The sequence below is a fragment of the Sprattus sprattus genome (assembly GCF_963457725.1).
Source record: "Sprattus sprattus genome assembly, chromosome: 5".
NCBI lineage: Eukaryota > Metazoa > Chordata > Actinopteri > Clupeiformes > Clupeidae > Sprattus > Sprattus sprattus.
This window is the reverse complement of record NC_137924.1, coordinates 40,993,090-41,014,636: the sequence shown is the minus strand read 5'-3', so window position 1 is coordinate 41,014,636 and position 21,547 is coordinate 40,993,090. Positions and strand designations below refer to the sequence as shown.

At 43.9% G+C, this 21,547-nt stretch overlaps 1 protein-coding gene across 1 annotated transcript in view; it reads left to right on the top strand.

Annotated features, from left to right (window-relative positions):
- Nucleotide 1: 1 nt before the first annotated feature.
- Nucleotides 2-21,547, top strand: part of nfxl1 (nuclear transcription factor, X-box binding-like 1) — a 28,677-nt gene continuing 7,131 nt past the window's right edge. The window contains exons 1-17 of the mRNA XM_080838283.1: nucleotides 2-31; nucleotides 1,000-1,207; nucleotides 2,834-3,016; nucleotides 5,533-5,642; nucleotides 5,804-5,934; nucleotides 6,292-6,470; nucleotides 6,738-6,899; nucleotides 7,309-7,409; nucleotides 7,963-8,077; nucleotides 8,706-8,830; nucleotides 11,593-11,715; nucleotides 12,792-12,882; nucleotides 15,742-15,862; nucleotides 16,885-17,041; nucleotides 17,290-17,381; nucleotides 19,364-19,385; nucleotides 20,607-20,744. Coding sequence (XP_080694409.1) covers nucleotides 1,009-1,207; nucleotides 2,834-3,016; nucleotides 5,533-5,642; nucleotides 5,804-5,934; nucleotides 6,292-6,470; nucleotides 6,738-6,899; nucleotides 7,309-7,409; nucleotides 7,963-8,077; nucleotides 8,706-8,830; nucleotides 11,593-11,715; nucleotides 12,792-12,882; nucleotides 15,742-15,862; nucleotides 16,885-17,041; nucleotides 17,290-17,381; nucleotides 19,364-19,385; nucleotides 20,607-20,744 — 2,049 coding nt within the window. The 5' untranslated portion in view covers nucleotides 2-31; nucleotides 1,000-1,008. The remainder of the gene's footprint in view (nucleotides 32-999; nucleotides 1,208-2,833; nucleotides 3,017-5,532; nucleotides 5,643-5,803; nucleotides 5,935-6,291; nucleotides 6,471-6,737; nucleotides 6,900-7,308; nucleotides 7,410-7,962; nucleotides 8,078-8,705; nucleotides 8,831-11,592; nucleotides 11,716-12,791; nucleotides 12,883-15,741; nucleotides 15,863-16,884; nucleotides 17,042-17,289; nucleotides 17,382-19,363; nucleotides 19,386-20,606; nucleotides 20,745-21,547) is intronic.

Genomic DNA, 21,547 nt, shown 5'->3' with positions numbered 1-21,547 from the left:
GGTCCGTTCACGATAGTGGAGTAAAACTCTGGTAGGTTTTCTTCTTCTTCAATTAATTAATGTTAACTAGCTATTAGTTATAAGTATCTTTGTCCATTTCTGTACATGTGCAAGTTATATATATGCCAACTTAATTTCGCTGCACAATCATTTTGCTATCTGCTATTAGCCTATGTGTAAAATATTTTTTAAATTCAGCTGAACCAGCAAACCAGGCAGCCAGATAGCTAGCCGTTAGCTCAAAGTCTAGCTTCCTACTGTTAGCCAGATGTTACACAACAACAAATGAAGAGTCACAAATAGCTAGCGAAGTATTCGGTGAAGTTAACAGTGTCCAACAGTGTCAGTATGAAGTGGCCTGTACTAGTGATGTGGTACATTAATGCATTTAAGAAAGTCTGCTCAGACAGTGGTCCAGAAGTCCATTCAGACAACCGGTTGTCAGTTAGTGTGGTGGTCTTGCCAGATAATTTGTCTTAACATCAAGTGTTTTCTACAGTGCTGAGTAGGTATGTTAGCTAGTAGGTAAGTTAATACAGAGTATCCCTTTTAAAATTGAAGATTTTGGCTTAGCAAAACCTATAAACTTCAACGTTGAACTCTAGTGAGTGTGAGTTTGTATATAGGCTAGTTGACACGTCATTCATACTCAAGGCATGATATTAAGGACCACCTTGCTGTCACTGGTTTATTGCTCCCAGCGTTTTAAAACTCTGTTGTTGTTACAACTCTGCGCAATGTTAAGTTATGAACAAAATAAAATTGTGATACTTATTTTATTTAGTTCTTAATCATATCCCTCAGGGACTCACTTGCATAAATCCTTTTAGAAAATATTGAATGTTTGTTAGAGTCGTCACAGTGTGTGTGTGTGTGGGTGGGAGTGTAAGTGGACCTGTGTTAAACTGTATTTACAAGACTGAGGAGACATTGCTCCCCCAACAATCTTCTATCCTCTAATAAGCCTTATTCATTATTATGGGATGGGTTGCTCTATAGGGCATCGGCATGGATCCAGCCTGGCGTCGGCAGGGCCAAGGGCGTGGCAGGGGTCAGCCTCGCGGTCCGGCGGAGGCCAGTGATGTGACGCCGGCGCGACCCCAAAGGGACGGAAGGGCAGACTCAGGAGCGTGGGCTGGCAGGGGGAGAGGCGTCTCCACGGTTACCACGGCCCCAAAATCAGAGCACCCTACTCCCCAAGCCAAAGGTGAGAGTCTCTCTCTCTCTCTCTCTCTCTCTCTCCCTTTCTTTGTTTTTGTGTGTGTGTTTATTTATGTAGGATTAGACTTTGTGACATTCTTGAATGTGTTGTAGTGGTGTTTTGATTAGGCCTGGATGATATGGCTATGCTGCCAATGTGCCTCTATACCTAATGGATCGGTGGTTAGATAAAAGCCTGACAAAAGACTTGTGCCTTCCAAATTTACGTTTGTGTTATTTTAATACTTCTGTTTGACATGAATGTAACTTTGCAAAGATATTGGAGCCTTTTGCCTGGTAGGCTGGTGGCATAGTGAAATTCAAGTCTTAACACCCAATCTGAATATAGGCTTAATTGTGTTGCAAGCCCTTTGTCTGAGTACAGGCTTATTTGTGCTACAATATTCTGATTCAAGCCCATACCTTTCAGCCTCCTGCCCTGCAGACACCCACCACCTACATGCCATACACTGCTGTCCCATCTATCCATTTAGTAGATGCTTCAAATCCCTACATGTCGTAATACAGATAGACTGTGTATGTGTGCTCCTGGGTGTTTGACCCTGGGTCTAGGAGGTGTATCTCTCTTTGATCAGCAATCAGCCTTGCTAACCCCACTCAGGGATCACCTGGACAGAATTAATGGCTTATTCACAAAGGAAAACCTGAAGTGTTGGTGTTCACCCTAGGGATGCACCGATCCGATATTTGTATCGGTATCGGTACCGATATTGAAGCCATTTCTAGATCGGGTATCGGTGGAAATAATACAAAAAAAATGTTTATGTTTATGTATATAGGCAGTGTATTATGAGTGCACGTTGCTATTAGTAGCGATTAGCATGCTAAGCGGAGATGTAATGTCCACAATTATATGTATCGAGTACTATTAGTTGTATAATTGTTATCGTGTAGCAATAACTCATGTTAAAGTAATTCAGTGCAGTGCTAATTAGTCCCCATTCTCATTGCAGACACACACATATGTAGGATCACATGCATCGTCATGTAATGGAAATTGATGAATGCACATTAAAGGGAGATAAAGAATACTGCTTTGGTAATCGTGGGTCTTTTAACAGACTAGAACCAGCAAATACATTAACAGGTCACCATGCTGAGCCTCTACATTACAATGTAACGTAAAAGTTGACGCTAGCAGATATATGATTGCTAACTAATATGAACACTAGCGCTAGTTAGAACGTACATTATTTGTGATTAGCCTATGTTATGAATTGATAGTGATGACTAGACATGATGTTAAGTAGCAAATGAGCAAAAAATGCACCAAGATCTCATGTCATGCACTCCTCATTTCTCCCTCTTGCACGTGTGGTCACACACATACACACAGTTACCATAGTTTCGCGCTGTTTTTTTATATCGGTATCGGATCGGTATCGGCCGGTATCGGAGGTGAAAAAAGCGGATCGGTGCATCCCTAGTTCAACCACAGTTTGAGTACCAGATTTGGGGGAGTTCCCAGGTTTTACTCTTTCTCTCTCTGTCTATCTCTCTCTTTCTTTGTTTATTTCCTTTTCTCTCTCTTTCTCTCTCTCTCTCTCGCTCTTTCTTTGTTTATTTCTCTCTAACTCTCTCTCTCTCTCTCTCTGTCTCTCTGTGTCCAAAGGTGTGTCCTCTCAGTCCAAGTTCGAGGAGATCAGGAAGTCCAACCAGGCTGCTGCGACAAGGCTGGCAGAGAGCCAGTTCACTTCCTCCTCAGACGATGATGATGAAGATGATGGCGAAGGGCGTGTTGGAAAGCAGGGCAAAATACTGGAATCGACATTTACCACTTACACCAATCAAACAGGTGCGCACTGCACACAGACTTACACCCACAAACATGTTCATGCAAATATGTGCACACACATAATTATATGTTTGAGTGATACTAAGGCTTTGGACCTTTGTTAACAGATGACGCACAAAGTATTTCTTTCATTGAACTCACACCCACTCTCTGCCTTTATCTTAAGTCAAGGGGTAATATGTAATAGAAAAATCAATTTTTTGAAAAATATGTTGACCAGTTGTGGTGGCATTTAACAAATCTGCTGCAAATGAGGTTGGAAATCACTGGGCTCCTCTAGTTGCTGTTCATTGATGTCTTTTAAATATATAAGAGTTTGGCACAAGGCTTTACAGTGTTCTGTGTGTTTGTCTGTGTGTGCGTATTTGTTCGTGCGGGGGAGCCAGAGGTCTTTAGGTTATTAGTGTGTGTGTGTGTGTGTGTGTGTGTGTGTGTGTGTGTGTGTGTGTGTGTGTGTGTGTGTGTGTGTGTGTGTGTGTGTGTGTGTGTGTGTGTGTGTGTGTGTGTGTGTGTGTGTGTGTGTGTGTGTGTGTGTGTGTGTGTGTGTGTTTGTTTGTGTGGGGGAGCCAAAGGTCTTTAAGTTATTAGTGTGTGTTTGTGTTCAGCAGCCCTGAGACTGCCCTTTTGACATCTTAAAAGGAAAACATCAGGGCTTGACACTAACTTTTTGGCTTAGGAGCACTGTGCTCCTAACCCAGAAAAATTGGGAGCACCAGCAAATATCTAGGCGCACCACTATAAAAAGTTGGCCAAACCAAGTAATACTACTATTGATCAATGTTAACAACCTGGAACAACATGTTTGAACAGATTATAAAAGGAAGGCATGACATTGCTTAGGTCTACATTGATAGGTGGAAAAGAATTGCATGGTATTTTAGGTGATTTAGATCAGGGGTTCCCAACTTTTTCGACTCAGAGGCCCGACTTTTCGTATTTGTAACAGGTCAGGGCCCAACAGACACTCCGCTTATTTTAGTGTATCTATATTCCGTTAGGCTTATTTAATCTATAATCCATTAATTCTAATTAATAAGCGAACATCAGCACTTGCTACAGGTGGAAGCCTAGACATTAATAAAAGAAAATCTAACTCTAGATATTGCATCAAAATTGTATTGGGCACCAAAAAACTAAAAAAAAATCAGACACAGAACTTAGTTGCAGTAGGCCTAGGCCTATTTGTGCACAGCAAACAAGCAAGGAAATGACACCAGAATATACCCAAAAGATAGCATGCACTCAAATCAAGTGATAAAACATGCAAACAAGACCACTCAGTTAGGCCTAATTAAAATAGGTGATGCTTCAGACATGCAAACAAATAGGTTCAAATAATGTTCAATATAATGATTCAAATAATTGGAAAAATTATTTAAATCTGTCGCTGCAATCTATTATCAACATAAATAGCACTTCCTGGGCAGTAGTTCGAATTGGTAGCTCTCCACAGAAAGGCATGTCCTCTTGGAGAATAACACTCCAATAATAACGCACAAAAAACAGCACTAATGCAGCTTTACTGACGTCCGTCGACTTGTTTTAAAAGGAGCGGGCTGCCTTTTATCCTTTCCAGGACCTGGTTCTGTACGTGAGTGCTGGATGTCGCGTCTCCAAATGTCGATTCAGATTTGAGCGCCTCATTAGAAAGCTTTAAAACGCACTCAACACACTGCGCCCTGGGCTCAACCTCCATTGACAAAACCAAATATAATTGAATCAGGGTGGTATTTACGCTGAATATTAATTGTTTTGGTAGTAGTTCTTTCGCTTAAGAAACTTCTCAATGTCTCCGCTAATATCGCCACAGACCGGTCTAGTTATTTTCCTAGGGAAGTCGTGGAGTGTGGGTTGGCGACCATCTAACCTGGGACTGCGTTCTGTCGGGTGCTTTGCATTAAGGTGGTCACTTAAAGACGAGCTGCTTCTGTGCTAGCTAAATTTAGCTTTCAAATGCTCCATACAACTTTAGTTTGGTCGATTGTTCCGTCATTTTGCCTCTTAAATAGAAACTTTCCGCTCAGCTCTCCCCATCTTCCACTACCGCTTCGTTATCTCCTGTCTAAATGACTGCAGGCACGCGGCGGTTTCGTGTCTTGTCATCGCAAACCGAAAGTAAACAAAGTTGCGTTACCTGCGTTAAAATATTTTATCGCATTAAGCCCGTCTACAATAATATCATAGATTAATGCATTAACGTTGATTGTCCAAATTAATATTGTTGTCAAGTAAAAATCAGTTCTTCTTGGAAAATTAGTAATAAGCAATTTTTGCCTATTTCTATAGGCGCACGCGTGCGACTGTGATTTAAAATCAAGTCGCACGGCCAAAATTCCAGTCGCATGTGCGACCAGATCAGTGGCACTGGCAAGCCCTGAACATACACGCACACACACACACACACACACACACTCACACACATCTAGAAAAGAAATGGCTGCTGCTGAAGGGGTGTGAAGTATTTTGCAATGACTGAATTGTGTGAATTAATCAATTGTGTGTGTGTGTGTGTATAGGGGGAGATGCAACTGACCTGGAGCGCACCAGGCAGTACCTGAACGAAGCCTTTCAGTCTGGAGCCATTGCTTGCCTAATCTGCATTGCCTCTGTCAAGAGAACTCAAGCTGTAAGACTCATGAATGTATCAACACACTAACACAAACAATCCAAATGCATTGCTTGAGTGAAAACTAATCTCTTCCTTCCCCGCTTCATCCCTCTGTGTGTCTCTCTGTCTCTCCCTTTCTCTCTCCACGCCTTCCATCCCTCTCGTGCTGATCTGTGTAGGTGTGGAGCTGTGAGAGGTGCTACTGTATCTTCCACATTACCTGCATCCAGAAGTGGGCGAAGGACTCCGTCTTCCTGGTGTCCTCCATCACCGATGAAGACTTTGGAAAGAAGGCGCACCCGTGGCCATGGTGAGGGCTCGGCCAATCGTGTCCGCAGCTCACCCATTCTTTAAGCAGATCTCTATATGTAATCTGAGATTCAGAGTATGAACTGTAGAAAGCAATGTAAACATCTTTCTCTCCCTCTCTTGTAATCTCCTACCATCCCTCCATCTATCTTGCTCTCTCTCTCTCTCATACACATTCTTTCCCTCTTCTCTATTCCATGTCGTTTTCTCCTCTTTTTTTTTTGTGTCATCCACCAACTCACCAATTCCATGTTTGAAACTCTCACTCTCTCTCTGTCCCCTCTTCTCTCCATCTTTTGCTCTTCCTTTATCTGCACCTACCTCCCGCTTTCCCTCTCTTCCTATCTGCCCCCCCCAGTCCTAAGTGTCGTTATGAGTACATGCCCCAGCAGACTCCCACCCGTTATGTCTGCTACTGCGGGAAGCTGCCCGACCCGCCCCTCGACCCCTGGCTACTACCACACTCCTGCGGCCAGGTGTGTGAGCGCGAGTTCAAGCCGTCCTGTGGACACCACTGTCTGCTGCTGTGCCACCCAGGTACACACACACACACACACACACTCACACTGACATACAGCTTATGCATATACTCACATACTCATACCCTCACACATGCACAAATCTGTGTTCTTAGAAGCATCCACTTGTTCACACTAACAACACAGATTCTGAACTTTTGTAATGTCATAGCAAAACATTGTTCCCATTCCAGATTTACGTCACTGATCACTTCAGGGTCTGGAACTCCGCGTGCGTTTTGTCTGATGTGTTTCGTGTGTGTGTGTGTGTGTGTGTGTGTTTCAGGGCCTTGCCCCCCTTGTCCAAAGATGGTGTCAGTGACGTGTATGTGCGGCAAAGCAGCCCCTGTGCCCAGAAGGTGCCATGCCAAAGCCTGGCACTGCCAGCAGCGTTGTGGAAAACTCCTGCCCTGTGGAACACACACCTGTCAGAACTCCTGCCATGGAGGTAAATAGCTCCCACATACACACACACACCTGCTAGAACACTCATTTACTCACTCATGCAGGTGTCCTCATCCATCAGTCAAGGCAGTGCAACAAACACTCATGCCAGGACTCATGGAGGCAATTTGCACAAACATTTACAAACACACACACACACATGTTCACGGATACACACCTGCCTAAACACTTGTCTGTTATGACACTTATTCACTCACTCACACTCGTAACTTTACATTAGACAAATAAGTGCGACACCGACAAACATACAAACATGCATGCCTCGGCAACACAAAGTTATGAGGAACATTCAGACTGTTGTGTGTGTGTGTGTGTGTGTGTGTGTGTGTGTGTGTGTGTTTGTTTGTGTGGTGTGTATGAACTAACTCTGTGGGTGCTGCCACTCGTTGCAGGTGAGTGTAAACCGTGTCCGAGGGTGAGCGTGCAGCGGTGTGTCTGTGGTGGTCGACAGACGGAGCGCCCGTGTGCCAGTCCTCGCTGGCAGTGCGATCAGGTGACCTTTGACCTTCATTCCCCCCCCCCCCCCCTCCTCATCTCTGTCCTTGTGAATATTAAAACTCATTGCGAATATTCATAAGATGCCTGTTGAAAGGTCTTCTGAGATTACTATCCCTGACAAATGCTAAGGTGCAAAAGGTTGCAGGTGTGTGTGTGTGTGTGTGTGTGTGTGTGTGTGTTTGTGTGTGTGTGTGTGTGTGTGTGTGTGTGTGTGTGCTCAGCTCAGTTGCTCTGTGTCAAATTAATACATTCATCAAATTTCTCATTCTCTCCTTTGTGTGTTTGACACTTTGTGTATGTTTACGTTTGTTTTTGTCACATAGGTTGTGTGAGGCTATGCTAATATTTGCCTTCCCTGTATGTTTGTGTGCATGTTGATGAGCATGTGTCTGTGTGTGTGTGTGTGTGTGTGTGTCTGTGTGTCTGTGTGTGTGTGTGTGTGTGTGTCTGTGTGTCTGTGTGTGTGTGTGTGTGTGTGTGTGTGTGTGTGTGTGTGTGTGTGTGTGTGTGTGTGCGTGTGTGTGTGTGTGTGTGCGTGTCTGCTGCAGGAGTGTGGTGCTCCCTTGTCTTGCGGTAACCATGTGTGTGAGCGTGTGTGTCACGCCAGTGCCTGTGGGGAGTGCCCTCGCTCTGGAAACCGCTCTTGTCCTTGTGGCAAATCCAGTGAGTAAATACACGCGCACACGCACACACGCACACACGCACACACGCGCACCCTCTCTCATAGTTTTCTTTGAAGCTATTTGGGTAAATTGCAACATTCTGTTAATATAGTTGTGCGTACATTCTTGAAGACCCGACTCTTCAGAGACAACCTCCCTTTCTAATTTGCACTTCTATTAGTACTTAACTTGCACTTACAGTAGTAACATTCCTGCACTTTTTTCTAGATCTTATGTAATATAGTATTTATTGTTACACTAGGTCTCTATTGCTCGTAACTTGATTGTTCGCTCCCTTGTACATCACTTTGGATAAAAGTGTTTGCTAAAATGACTAAATGTATATCTTATAGATGTAAACAAATTATAAACAAATCATCAGTTATAAACAAGTCCTATAATAAATGTAATTTGAGGAAAGTAATGGCAAGCAAGTAAGAAAATAAGTTGAAAAATCAGGGGAGGTTTTCTGTACTTGTATTATTTGTTTATCCTGAGTTTAACTGGCACCCAGTGACCCTGTGTGTGTGTGTGTGTGTGTGTGTGTGTGTGTGTGTGTGTGTGTGTGTGTGTGTGTGTGTGTGTGTGTGTGTGTGTGTGTGTGTGTGTTTTTGTGTGTGTGTTCTTAGAATGTGTGTTGCCGTGCACGGCAGATGTGCCTACTTGCGGAGACACGTGTGAGAAGAGACTGGAGTGTGGCTTGCACGCCTGTAGCATGCGCTGCCACAGAGGACCCTGTGAAACCTGCAGACAGGTAGACACACACACACACACACACACACACACACACACACACACACACACAAACCTATCTGTGTAGACATTCACACAAACAAAACATATGCTCACACAAGAGTGTACAAATGCGGTCATACACACTGATGTAGCAGACACACACACATACATATACACATACATACACCCGTGAGTAGACCTATACATGGCACTGCATGAAAGAGAGATCAACTATACTAAGAGAGATCAACTATATATATATCTGGAAACCACTTACAGATTCCGATTAGCTAAATTTGCGTCTGGATGGAAAGGTGTTATCTTTCCCCATCCCACCCATGCTAAGCCATTTCTAGCATAACATGCGATCTACCGTGGAAAACAGAAGGCAGGCGATCAGTTCTCACCACACAACGACGTCTCATCTTTGCTCCTTGAATGTCCAGTGGTGTAGTCCAGTGTATACGCAGGTATACGGAGTATACCCACTTGTTTTTCAGTCAGCATTGGGTATACCCACTTCTCAAAACAGGGTGTTTATCCTGTGCTGCATGACTAAATAAAACGTATACCCACTTCTCCAGGGACCACTACCACTGTGAATGTCGATATGTAATGGTATGATGTTATTAAAACTTACTACGTGTAAAAAAGACTAGAAATTGAACGTTTATTATTCGAGTCTAAAGTTTCTAATGTTGCCTCGGGCGCCTTTACGTGAACATAATTAAAACGTCACATAAGTCCACTAAACAATTCCCAATTCGCACGCTCCAGTAACAGAAGAGAAATACGCCAGAGGAGGGAGGAATGATAAACCAGGTACTTGGTCGCACCGACGAGCTTGATCCTTACCAGCAACGTGGCTAAGCGGTTAGACACAGGTATACAATACCATTAACCTGAAGAGGGCAGGTTCGAAGCTCGCGCAAGATTTCAAAATCTACCTGAAAAGACACAGGATAGATATTCACGAGTGGCAAACATGTCCCACGTTGCGAAATGACTATCTCAATATCAGAGTAAGCCCGACTCTGTATAATTACATGCCAAAAGTGAATCTCAAGAACATTACAGAGAGGAAGCTCCGGAATATAAGTGGAACAGCCTCCAAAGTACATTGCAACCCTCGAACTCTGAAAATGAAAGGCAAAGCAAAGCAAGCATCGTGACATCCCCGAAATCAAAACCCTAAAGACAGAACTCTGAAAACGGAAGGCGAATCAAGAAATGTGATTACCCCGGACCAAAACCCTAAAGACAGAATATTGATTAAATTATTTTTAATTTCGTTTTTATGGGGCAATAGCTGTAAATGGGAAGGGATACGTTTTGTCAGTTGAAAGCTAACCTTTAGACAGAATCTCATTCCGTCTCATCACAAGACGTTTTAATTCAATTCCTTGTCGTTTTCAACCAATGGCTGCAGCAGGGTGTGTGTGGCTAGACTGCTGACAGTCAATATGCTAATAAGAGCATTTCGCACCTCTGTCAGCGGGAGGTGTGAATGCTAAACACATCGGCCCCCCTCCCCTTGCAGGTCCCTTCCCGGGAAATTCCGTCAGTATGCGGCAGACGGATATTTCGGGGGAATGTCCACGATCAGCCAGGAATGGTGATCATTCGCGGCTGTATCACAGCGTATACGGGCCCGATAATCTTGCTTTTCGTGCAGTGTGGAGCATATACTTTTACATACAGGAGCGCTGAAATGCTATTTCGCACATTGTGAATATCTATTCTGCAATATCTCTGCACACACTCACTCAGTCACTCTTTCTCTCTCACACGCACACACACGCACACATGCACGCATGTACATACACTAGGGCTTTGACTCCGAAATTCGAATATAATTCGAATATCAAAAAATAAATAAATATTCGAACGAATATTAGGCAGCCCTTAATATTCGAACTTGTTATGGGCAATATTTTTTTTTAAGAGTAGTAAACTCTCAGTTATATGATCGCTTGGATACTGTCACAACTTCAAAATAAAAGGCGATTTTCAGGGATTAGTCTACAAAGTTTTATTAAGTCCACCGAAAGTAGCCTATGTGAGCTTTAACAAGTTTGTCCACTAAACATCGCATTGTCCCACCTGCAAAGCAATCACATTAAACTGACCTGATCCTCACGATATCCATTTTTTTCTTGAAAGGTCCGTCTTGAAAATGGCGTTTCTATTATATTAGCGACCAGATCGATATCTCCTTCTCCTTCAGCCATTGTGGGTTGAAAATAAACTTAAATTTCCTTTTTCGCTAATTCACCACCACCATTCGCCAACTAAAATGAGCACTTCCTGAGGCACTGCGTCAGTCTGCCGCACTAGTGCGTATCCAATTAAAGTACGTGTACGTGTCACGTTCAACGTGATGCCTGCTAGCTTGCCCCAATGTCGCCAACTCGAATTCTGATTGGTTATCACAACTGTCTGTTTCAGTTCATTCAATTTAAAGGATTTAAAAGTTCATTGACGTTGACTGATACACTGCCCTCTGGTGGACAAAACATATACAACTTAAGTTTTATACCATATAGGTCTTACTGAAGGCATTTAATGGTCAAACTATTATTAATAAATATTTGAATATATTTGAATATTAATATTAATAAACAAACGAACTTCGAATATGATTTTTAGGCAAAAGTCAAAGCCCTAACATACACACTCTCTCTCTGACACACACACACACACACACACACACAGACACTCTTTCTGTCACACTCACACACACACACACACACTCACTATCTGTCTGGCATGTCTGTGCAGGAGGTGGAGAAGCAGTGTCGCTGTGGGCGCTACAGTAAAGTGATGCCCTGTCACAAGGAGTACCTGTGCGATTACAAATGTCCACAGAACAAGTCCTGCCAGCGACACCAGTGCAAGAGGAAGGTGAGTGTGTACACACACACACACACACACACACACACACACCCACATGCACTCATGCTGTACATCAATAGAAAGATGCTGTCTGATAATATCCACACACACACACATACACACACAGACACACAGTCATTCACTGGCAATGAATGGAAAAACATGAGCTGTAGAAATGATGAGTGTGTGACTGTACTCATGTGTGCTCCTGACTGACTGTGTTTGTGTGTGTGTGTGTGTGTTTGTTTGTGTGTTACTGATGATTACTCCCCGTGACTCTCTCCAAGACTAGATTATTCTGTTACCGTGGTTACCCTTCATTCTCTAGGGTACATTTGACATGCGTCTTCACAGAAAAGCATGAATTGTGTGGCGTGGTGTGTGTGTGTGTGTGTTTTATCCTAACTTGTTAATGTAATTACTGTTTATTGTGCAAAGCCCCAGTCTTTGTGGCATATCTAAGGTCAGCACACACACACACACACACACACACACACAGACATACACACAAACACACACACACACACACACACACACACACACACACACACACACACACACACATACATACCGACACAACAGTCCCTATTAGGGCAACAGACACACACACACACACTCAAACACACACTATGGATTCTATGTCACTTTCAGACTCGGTCTTCACACCCTCTTTAGATAGTGGAAGTGTCCAGTGGATTGTTCCGGTCAAGCCTTGTGAGTGAGTGAGTGTGTGTGTGTGTGTGTGTGTTTGTGTGTGTGTGTGTGTGTGTGTGTGTGTGTGTGTGTGTGTGTGTGTGTGTGTGTGTGTGTGTGTGTGTGTGTGTGTGTGTGTACGTGTTTGTGCTTTCCCAGAAAGTGTTCTTAACATTCCATTAGATCGCACTTGTGCTCAGATGTGTGTGTGTGTGAGTCAAAGCAGGCTGACACACTCAAGTGGACGTGTGTATGTGGTCACTCTTTCACTAATTTTCTCTCATTCACTCAAACCGACACACACACACACACCACTGTGACAACATTGACCATGCCACGTTGTGTTGCATTAGTCCTCCCCCCTTTAAATCAATTGTATGTTTATATTTCAGTGTTGCCCGGGTAACTGCCCTCCTTGCGATCTGAGTTGTGTCCGAACGCTGGGCTGCCGGAACCATAAATGCCCTTCAGCCTGCCACCAGGGTAAGAAAGCACACACACACACACACAAACACTCAAAACAAACCATGAGTGTGGAGTGCTACAGTGCTCACTCTTTTAACCCACCTGAATGAGCCCTTACATGAGCTACACACACACATGAATGGGACAGGCAGTAGGATGGGAAGAGAGACAACAGTCTTTTTTTGTAATTCAAGTTTGTATTTAGCAGTTGGTGCTTGACATAACAACATTATACACTTACATTGTACATTATGAGACATTTACAAAAAAAAATGAAATAAAAATACATTACAAATAAGACCAGAACATGTTGATAAAAAACTAGGAATACTATTCATATGACAATTGTTATTATTTATTTATTATTCATTTATGTATGTAGTTATGTATTTATTTATGTATTGATGTTGGGTACACTCAAAGGAAGGTGTTCAGGCTACATTCTCATCAGGTAGTGTAATGTGAGCCCAGAACAAGACCCAAATTGGTGGAGAGACAACATTTGAATGTGTGTGTTTGTGTGTGTGAGCAAAGAATACTGTTTAGAGAAGCCAAGAAAGCACCGTTTTGCAGGTCATTCTAGATGCAAATTGTTTGGCTGGGCTGGTTGTATTGCGTATCCCGTTACACTCACACACATACTTTGACACCCATACACTCATGCCTGAGCAACCACACACACACACACACACACACACACACACACACACACACACACACACACCAAACACTCACACACACACACCCATGCCTGAGCAACCAACCACACACACACACACACACACACACACACTCACCCATGCCTGAGCAACCAACCACACACACACACACACACACACACACACACACACACACACACACACACACACACACACACACACACACACACACTCACACACACACACCCATGCCTGAGCAACCAACCACACACACACACATACACACACACACACACACACACACACACACACCAAACACTCACACACACACACCCATGCCTGAGCAACCAACCACACACACACACACACACACACACACACACACTCACCCATGCCTGAGCAACCAACCACACACACACACACACACACACACACATACACACACATACACACACACACACACACTCACACACGCACACTCAGGCCTGAGCAACCACACACACAGACAAATAGCAGAACATCACTGCTACTGCTAATAAATTAAGTTAAGATTGTAATACACCAATGAAGACTCTACGTATACACACACACACACACACACACACACACACACACACACACACACACTCACACTCTTTTGCACACGCCAAAAGGTGTCTCATGTTCCAGCACACTAAGCTGCAGTAATTAAGAGACCAGGCCAGAGGTCAGAACAAGGAATGTGCAGTCCAGCTAAAGAGGATTGTGTGTGTGTGTGTGTGTGTGTGTGTGTGTGTGTGTGTGTGTGTGTGTGTGTGTGTGTGTGTGTGTGTGTGTGTGTGTGTGTGTGTGTGTGTGTGTGTGTGTTAGCATGTCAGCAATTCATTTTCTATAAGTTACCCTGTCGCATATCTTGAGAACGCTTACCGTGTCCCCCCACATAGCATACATGCACTCCCCTACACAAACTTTCAGATAGGCTGATTTTCCCACACTGATGAACTGCCATCAGGGCAAACCCAGTGCACAACTCTATATGTGTGTGTGTGTGTGTGTGTGTGTGTGTGTGTGTGTGTGTGTGTGTGTGTGTGTGTGTGTGTGTGTGTGTGTGTGTGTGTGTGTGTGTGCGCATGCATTCTCATAATGATCCCTCTGTCATTTTTTTATTTGACTAATTTGTTTCCTTCCGATTTTTCCCGGTCCCAGGACCTTTGAGGAATTTCTGCCTGCTGTGGGCATGCGTGTGTGTGTGTGTCTGTGCGTGTGTCTGTGTGTGCATGTGTGTGTCTGTGTCTGTGTCTGTGTGTGCGTGTCTCTGTGTGTGTGTGTGTGTGTGTGTGTGTGTGTGTGTGTGTGTGCGTGTTTGTGTGTGTGAGTGTCAGTGTGTGTCTGTCATGAGTGCCTGAACCTGACTTTTGAGATTGATGTTATAGCCAGTATGGTGCCAGTGCCATACACTCCTCCATACTGGTCCCTGTGTGTGCGTGTATGTGCTGTTCATTTTGCACTGTTTATATTTGTTTCATAAACTATAAGATTTGGAGATAACATCAGACAATATTCATGTGCTGACCTTTTGTGTGTTGTGTGAGTGTGTGCAAAAGACAGAATGATTCTCGATTACTGACAAAGGTTGTGTGTGTGTTATGTGACAGAGATAGCTGGTTGGTCTGAAAGGTTTTGAGTATAGGTCATCTTTCCCATCCTATGCTGCTGCTCAGAGTGTGTGTGTGTGTGTGTGTGTGTGTGTGTGTGTGTGTGTGTGTGTGTGTGTGTGTGTGTGTGTGTGTGTGTGTGTGTGTGTGTGTGTGTGTGTGTGTGTGTGTGTGTGTGTGTGTGTGTGTGTGTGTGTCTGACCAAGTGCTGGGTGAAGGCATCACCTCTCTACAGAGTGAAATGCCAATGTGTGGGCAGAAGTTAACGACCCCAACAAACACACACAAAAGCTGTTTACACTATGGTGTGTGTATGTATGTATTTATGTATGTGTGTGTTTGCGATTGTGTGTGAGTGTGTGTGTGAGTGTGTTTGCAGCAGTTCATTTTTTATAAGTTACCCTGTTGCATATCTTGTGTGTCTCTGTGTGTGTGTTTGTGTGTGTGTGTGGAGAGGGATGCCGGACAGGGGAGGGCTATGGTTGTTATTGAGTTATGTGAAAAGCAGATGTCACCTGCATTATGAGTTTAAGTGTATGATGTTTGTCAGGGTATGTAAACTTGTGTGTGTGTGTGTTTTACAGGCAGCTGCTACCCATGCCCTGAGGTGGTCCAGGTTAAATGTACGTGTGGCTCCACGTCCCTGTCTGTGCCTTGCGGGAGAGAGAGAACTACCAAACCCCCACGCTGCAAAGAACTATGCAGGTACACACACACACACACACACTCACATACAATCTCCATCCTCAAACCCTTGAACACACACAGTATAAATGTTCTTATCCTATAGATGCTCTTAAAATGCCTAAAATGGGTATAAAACTAAATTAGGTTGTGAAATGTTCTTATGAATGATGAGGACGCTTAGTGTTCCACACAGAGCCTCTGACACGGGAGGCTTACAGGGGGCCAGTGTGTTTACTTACACACAGTCACCACAATCTAGAACTGAGCTCATGGCAAGAGCTATTTGAGATTATAAGAGATGAGACCCAACCCAGAATGTGATTTTCATCCCGAACGTGTGTTTCCCGATGCGGTGCATGCAGTCGTCCTATTATGTGCGAAGATTGATGAACGTAATGCGGAACCAAATTCCACGAGCAGGCACGAGTTCCACGTGATACTGCTTAATACACTACGGGCTGCCCCTACTACTTCAGGGGGAACTATGGGACACTAGCGGAAACACACTAGCATGACGGTTTGTTCAAAAGAAATGAAAACAAACCTAGCCCTGTGCATTTGAGGGTTTATTTTGTTGCTTTTTTCTCAATGTACCAAACCGTGGTGTGAACCGCACAGTGGCCTCTCCCCGATTGAGAACAGAATGTCGTCTGTGTGCCATTACACCCCTATTGACAACGCCTGGCCAGTAGCACACTTTTCTCCACCCATTCTTTTTGGCAGAGAACCCTGCAATTGACCAGGGTAGCCTAGCAATCAGCTCCTCAAACACTGTCAGGGGGGGTTGTCCAAATGTCTTTTAAAGTCTTAAAAAAGTTGAAAGTGGTTTTTCAGTGACCTTTGTAGTGTTTTGTTAAATTATTGTGAAAGCACACACACACACACACACACACACACACAAACTCGCATATACATACATACACACACACACACACACAGCTTTCTCTGTCTCTGTCTCTTTCTGTCCCTGCCTCTCTCCCTTATTCCCTCACACACCCACTGCCACACTCTGTCTGACCCGTGTCTGCTCTTCCCCTAAGAGCGCGGCCCACCTGCCACCATGCCTCGCGGGTGCCCCACAGGTGCCACATCGAAGAGTGCCCCCCCTGCAGGCAGCCCTGCAACCTGCCCCTGCCTTCCTGTCCTCACCACTGCCCTCAGTCCTGCCACGACCAGGTCATGGTGAAGAGCAGCAGAGTGAGTGTGTACACACACGCTCACACACACACACACTCACACACACACACACACACACACACACACTCACACACACACACACACACACACACACACTCACACACACACACACACACACACACACACACACACACACACACACACACACACGCGCATACAAATATACATAAAACACACACACATGTATATACATAAAAACACACATATATACATACATTGTTTGTGTATGTGTTGCTTGTGCATTGCAGGCACCACTGGCTGGCCCATGGGAGAAGGCTTCTGTTCCAGAATTTGTGTGTAAAGCTTTGCCTTGTCCGCCCTGTCAAGTGCCCATACCAACGTGAGTATGCAATATGGACAGACAGACGGACGTTTGATTAAACGAGCACATAGACTAACGTGTGGTGTATGAATGACATTGCGATTCATTTGAAATATTTAAAGGAGCCATCTGTAAGTGTTTACAATCGGTACTGCATTCCAAATTTGAAATATTGGAGAACATTGTCTCCCCCCTCCCCCTCCTCCTCTGCATCTCTCTGAAAATCCTTCCGGGCTCTTAACTGTTTCCATCTTCCAAGTGCATCTCCAATATTTACCCGCATCTCTAGTCATACAAATTTTTAGAAGAATGCCTAAAGCTTTTTGGGTTGGGTAGAATCAAACATCATCTCTGTTGTTCCAGTTTGTTTGCTTACTTCCATGGCGATCGCACTCTGTGTTCACGCTCTTATCTGGCAACCCAGGGTGTCAAAATGGTTCTGGAGAAATGGGCAAAAGGGGGGAATCACTCAGGCCAAAACACAAACAGACATTCAATTTGAATGGCCTGGGTTTTATTGGAAGTCTGTAATTCACAGGAGAAAATCTGTGTTCAAAGTTTCATTTTAATATCCATCAAATTGTGCAATTTACATTTTTGTTTGTTTTTTAGTCAATTGACAACACAAATGGTAATGTATGTGAACATGTATTTCATCAAGATGGTGACCCAACTAAGCTACGTTATGTGATGCCAAGTGTCTTGTTGGAAGCAGGTTAGCAGAATAGAGCTGGCTGTGCTCAAATAATGACCTTTCAAGGAAAATTCACAAATAGACCTGCCTTGTATTTATATTATTATAGATCCGATTATATCCTAAACCCTCGAGACCCTGTTACCCTGGAGATTTAACGTTACTTTCCGTTTGAAGATAAGTTAGCAGTTAGTGTTGAAGAATGGAGTATTTGAAATGAATATATGAAATTGAACAACATAAACACTAATACTTATACGAATTAATCAACAAGGATAGCAAAACAGATATTGGTTCAGCTTGAACGCTTCCAGTGTAGCCCGTTAAATAAAAAATCCGAATCTGAAAGAATTTTTACCTTAAATAAACTAGTTATATTGTAACTTACTGAATTCAAGTGCTCTGTCCTGTGGTCCCCTGCCTTGTCTAAAGTATGCTGTTATTATTGACAACTGCATAGCGAGGCTGTCACTGGTGTAGGTGTTAGTCGGCTTAACACATCAGCACGTCTCTGTGACAGAAGCCCATTGAAGTGCCACAGATAGTGAATACACTTTGCTGTACTTCTTTAAATCACAAGGTGAATTGGATTCAGTATGTTTGTTTGTACACACACACACACACACACACACACACACACACACACACACACTGTTTTTAATTCTCTCTCTGTATCTCTGTAGATCACATTAAGACATAGAGAGGTCCTATTCTGTATCTTATGCTGGTTTAAAAATAGGAGTTCAAGATCTGTGTGTGTGTGTGTGTGTGTGTTTGTGTGTGTGTGCGTGTGTGCACGTGTGTGTGTGTTTGTGTTCCCTTCTCTCTGAACCTTTCCCGTAAAACATTTTCCCAGAGAATTTATGTGGCCTCTCACTCAAAACATGTGAGGTCAGAAAATCAGATGTTCGGCTGATTGTGTGTGTGTGTGTGTGTGTGTGTGTGTGTGTGTGTGTGTGTGTGTGTGTGTGTGTGTGTGTGTGTGTGTGTGTAGGTGTGTGTGTGCAAGAGCTTTTTGTTTGTTGTCATGGTATGTGCCTGATCCAAAGAAGACATCTCAACAGTGATAAACCCACACGCTTTCGTCACCATCCAGCCTTTGAGCTGTAAACACTCACTGCCTCTCTCTCTCTCTCTCTATCTCTCTCTTTGTCTCTCTCTCTCTCTGTGTTGCTGTCATACCTCGGCGTTGTCCAAGTTAAACTCTCATAATGCCAATTGCCTGCAGAGAAGTATTGTGTAGATGTGTGTGGTATATCTGTGTGAGTAAGATGGCTGACACTCATCTGATGATTGTTCTTCACAGGGCCTGTCTTGGGGAACATGAGGCAAGTCTAACACACACACACACACACACACACACACAGACACACACACACACACACAGACACACACACACAGACACACACACACAGACACACACACACACACACACACACACACACACACACACACACACACACACACACACACTCACACTCACACTCACACTCACACTCACACACACACTCAGACACTCTCTTATCATCAGGCCATGCACTCTCACACACATACACTCACACAAACCCATAGATAAGCACATGTGTCAGTGTGATAAGCTAAAGGTTACAGAAGAGGAGCAGCCATGCTCTCATCACTTTATTCAGTTCACCTGTGCTCAAATGTCAAAACACACACACACACACACACACACACACACACACATCAAAACTATAACTGCACTTACAATGTAAATGCTCACCACAACAAAAATACAAATGCACTACGTATACAGACAGACACACACACACACACACACACACACACACACACACACACACACACACACACACACACACACACACACACCGATTTCACCTATGGAAGTATTGTAGACGGCAGCTCCACTTACTTACTTACACACAAACAAACATACACGGCCCTTTCTCTATCTCTCTTTCTCTCTCTCTCTCTCTCTCTCTCAAACACACACATGCAGATATCACCTATGGGAAAGTTTTCCCAAACTCATTGAAGTGTTCTAGGTTTCCATGGTGATGTGTGTGTTTTCCGTGATAACAGACTGATCAAAGCCAACTGGGAGGCTCTGTCTCCTAAGACACACACACACACACACACACACTTTCTTTCTCTCTCACTCGCTCTCTCTCTCTCTCTCTCTCTCTCTCTCTCTCTCTCTCTCTCGCACTATTGTACACCTGCATATTGATACATCCACTCTTATGTTTATGTGTACATGTATTTAAACACACACACACACATCTACTCTCAGTTTGTGTCCTCAAGTCCATATAAATACGTATATGTAAACATACACACACACACACACACACTCAGATTGTGTATTCAAGTCCATACGCACACAATCTACACTCAGATTGTCACACTCATCACATTGCTCTGACAGTTTTTGCTTTTAATCCTGTGCATGCCTATATGTAATTTTGTGTGTGTGTGTGTGTGTGTGTGTGTGTGTGTGTGTGTGTGTGTGTGTGTGTGTGTGTGTGTGTGTGTGTGTGTGTGTGTGTGTGTGTGTGTGTGTGTCTTAGGTCAGTCCAGTGGCGTGTCATGTGAAGGGGCCGTTCTCATGCGGCCGTCCCTGCGGGCGACACCTGGCCTGCGGTAACCACAGCTGCACTCTGGCGTGTCACCGGGTCACACCCACTGGGCCTGGGGACAAAACACAGGTACACACACACACACACACACACACACACACACACACACACACACATATACATATAAATTAAAGCCAATACACCCACACACGCATCCAAACCGTGTGCTGAGCTTTCACCTCACACACTAACTCACACACACACACACACGCTCACACACCACATCGCTTGTGCCATTCTTTCAGCACAAACACTCACTCAAACACACACCCTTGGAACACACATGCATCTTGAAACTCTTGGATACATGCACATGCCACTCAAACCATATGACGAATATGCACATACACACACCTACTGCACAACTCAGTTTCACACACATATAAAATGTTTGCAGGTATTAGCTTGGCTGTTTGGGGAGGAGAGAGAGGTGTTTATATGTGTGTGTACCTGTATGTACAAGAAACAGAAGGTATACCTTTAAGTAAAATGAAGAGGTAATTGTGTACGTTGTGCTCTCTCCATCTCTCTCAAAAGGGAGAAAGCAAGGTGCATTTATGTATGTTTAGTGCACAAAAGACAGAGACAGACAGAGAGCGAGAGTGTGCGTTTGCGTGTGTGTGTCTGTGTGCTTGTGTGTGAGAGAGAGCTGTATTAGCCTGCTGGTTGCGTAAGCGAGGTTTCCGATATGCCAGTGGAAAAAGTGGCACTGTATTTCAGGCTTGTTTAGAATGCTGCATCATGGGATAGCAGGACTGGATGGTGTCCGTGTGTGTGCGTGTGCGTGTGCGTGTGTGTCCGTGTGTGTGTGTCCTTGTTTGTGTGTCCGTGTCTGTATGTGTAAATGAGGGCATACCACAGAGTTGGTGAAG